Genomic DNA, 1999 nt, shown 5'->3' with positions numbered 1-1999 from the left:
ACACGACTGTATATATNTATATATATATATATATATATATATATTATATTATATATACCTATATATATATATATTACTGATATGTATAGCTGCGTTATTGCGGCGTCTCAACTTGATGCGAGATTTCATCCCTTCTGACAACATTGTGGTTGTAGTGATGTAGAAACACTATGTGACATAAATACTGATACGTTATGGTGTTGACTACATAGTGCCTAAGTAATTAATTTATATATAGCAATTTAACATCTAAACGGATTACCTGTTATTTTCGCCCGACTGATATGCATATGCCATGGAGACCAAATCTTCACAATAACTCCCCAATCCACCCAATCTCTTGCGCAAACTGAACCAAACCCACTAAAATCGCAGATTTGACGACCATTTCAAGTCCATTGTGCAGAAGGGCGGAAATGATTCTCGCAAGAAGAAGCAGACCACAGAGGAGATCATGGAAGACATCAGGGTGTGTGATCGATAGACGTATACTTTGTATATAGTAACCTATATTTGCCCCCCTTAGGTGGGATCGACCCATATACGTATATGTCGTATTTGCAATTCTATGCTTGCGCTTCCCTTTCGTGTGTGATCAATCCATATACATATACGAATATATATACGTTGTATATACAAAACTGTACTTGTGCTCCCATTTGGTGATGCGATGCAATGGGATCTCTGTTCTTTCAAAATAATAAAGTCATATGGCTTTCTACCTGCCTTTTTAGTCGTCCGTTAAATTCACGCATTTGTGCTCAAATGTGCCCTCGTGTTGGGGTACTGGCGTATATTATCTGTTCACAAGTAAAATTTCACCAAGTTTTCATGTCAGAATGCAGAGCGAATGATGACGTGTACACACCATCCTTATGGATTGTCCATATTTCCAACTCTTTTATGCAGCTCGCATCCGTGCACAACCTGACATTCAATCGTCGTATAATCTCCATTCAATATTGTAAACCGACCCCATATTAGAGTTCGGTCTGTATTTGATCCTCAAAAGACTATCCGAAAATCAGTTTTTTTTACCCCTTTTACCCCCCCCCCCCTACCCTCCCTCCCCTTTCCCCCGACTACCCCAGTAAAACTATTCTTACCCCCTGCACCACAGATACGTAACCTTAAACGCGAGACCTGTAAGTTTTGGTCGTACCGTAACGCAGTGGGGCGCTACCTGGCTGCATCGCTCAATGTCGAGTGGGCCGACATATCCGATGCGTGCGGAGTACCTGAAGATAGGTACGTATATGCACATACGTATATATTTGTACGTATATTTGTATACGTGTATTAACCTATATAAGCCAGTCGTATGCGTTTGTATAAACATTAAAATCCAAATACTACCACAGATAGAGAGTGCATGTAATTCGCCAACCGATGGTAGATACGATTGCGCATGTGGTATGTTTTTTCTTGTGCGTGGGGCATTGCAAATAGGATGCATGGAAGACAACAGTCGCTATTCAGTTGTCCATAAAAACAACGACAGTATTGAATTCAGCATAATCTTGCAAAGTGTTGTACAGCCTCGCGAGTTATGCGTGTCACCCTAGTCTAAAGCGCCGAAATTATCCAAGGTGTTAACTGAGCGTGTACTAAATTTAATTAGCCGTAGTGTACATCTGTGTGTAGATTCATATAGCACATTTGGTCATCGCGTGGATGTACGCTCAGACCACGAATTATTACATACGACTTCGCACAAGCTCAATGTTCATCTTCACAGTATGAAACGCAATGCGTAATATAGATATATATATATATATATATATATATAAACTTGCATTGCGTAGAAAACAATGCGTAATATTTGGACTATTGTATATATATTAACAATGTGTGATATATATGGTCTGATATATATATATCTATATATTTATATATATATGCATTTTATTATATATATACATATATATATATATATATATATATACATATACATACATACATATTTATATATATATACAATGTGTATTTAATGGTCTAA

General features: G+C 37.5%; 1 protein-coding gene across 1 annotated transcript in view; it reads left to right on the top strand.

The window, feature by feature from the left end:
* Positions 1–1999, top strand: part of SARC_06322 (hypothetical protein) — a gene marked incomplete at both ends in the record, with an annotated part of 13628 nt that overhangs the window by 1773 nt on the left and 9856 nt on the right. Inside the window, 2 exons of the mRNA XM_014299775.1 lie at positions 376–469; positions 1121–1248. Coding sequence (XP_014155250.1) covers positions 376–469; positions 1121–1248 — 222 coding nt within the window. The remainder of the gene's footprint in view (positions 1–375; positions 470–1120; positions 1249–1999) is intronic.

Source organism: Sphaeroforma arctica (assembly GCF_001186125.1).
Source record: "Sphaeroforma arctica JP610 unplaced genomic scaffold supercont1.446, whole genome shotgun sequence".
Lineage (NCBI taxonomy): Eukaryota > Ichthyosporea > Ichthyophonida > Sphaeroforma > Sphaeroforma arctica.
The sequence above is the reverse complement of the archived record's forward strand: the minus strand, read 5'-3'. Positions and strand labels throughout refer to the sequence as shown.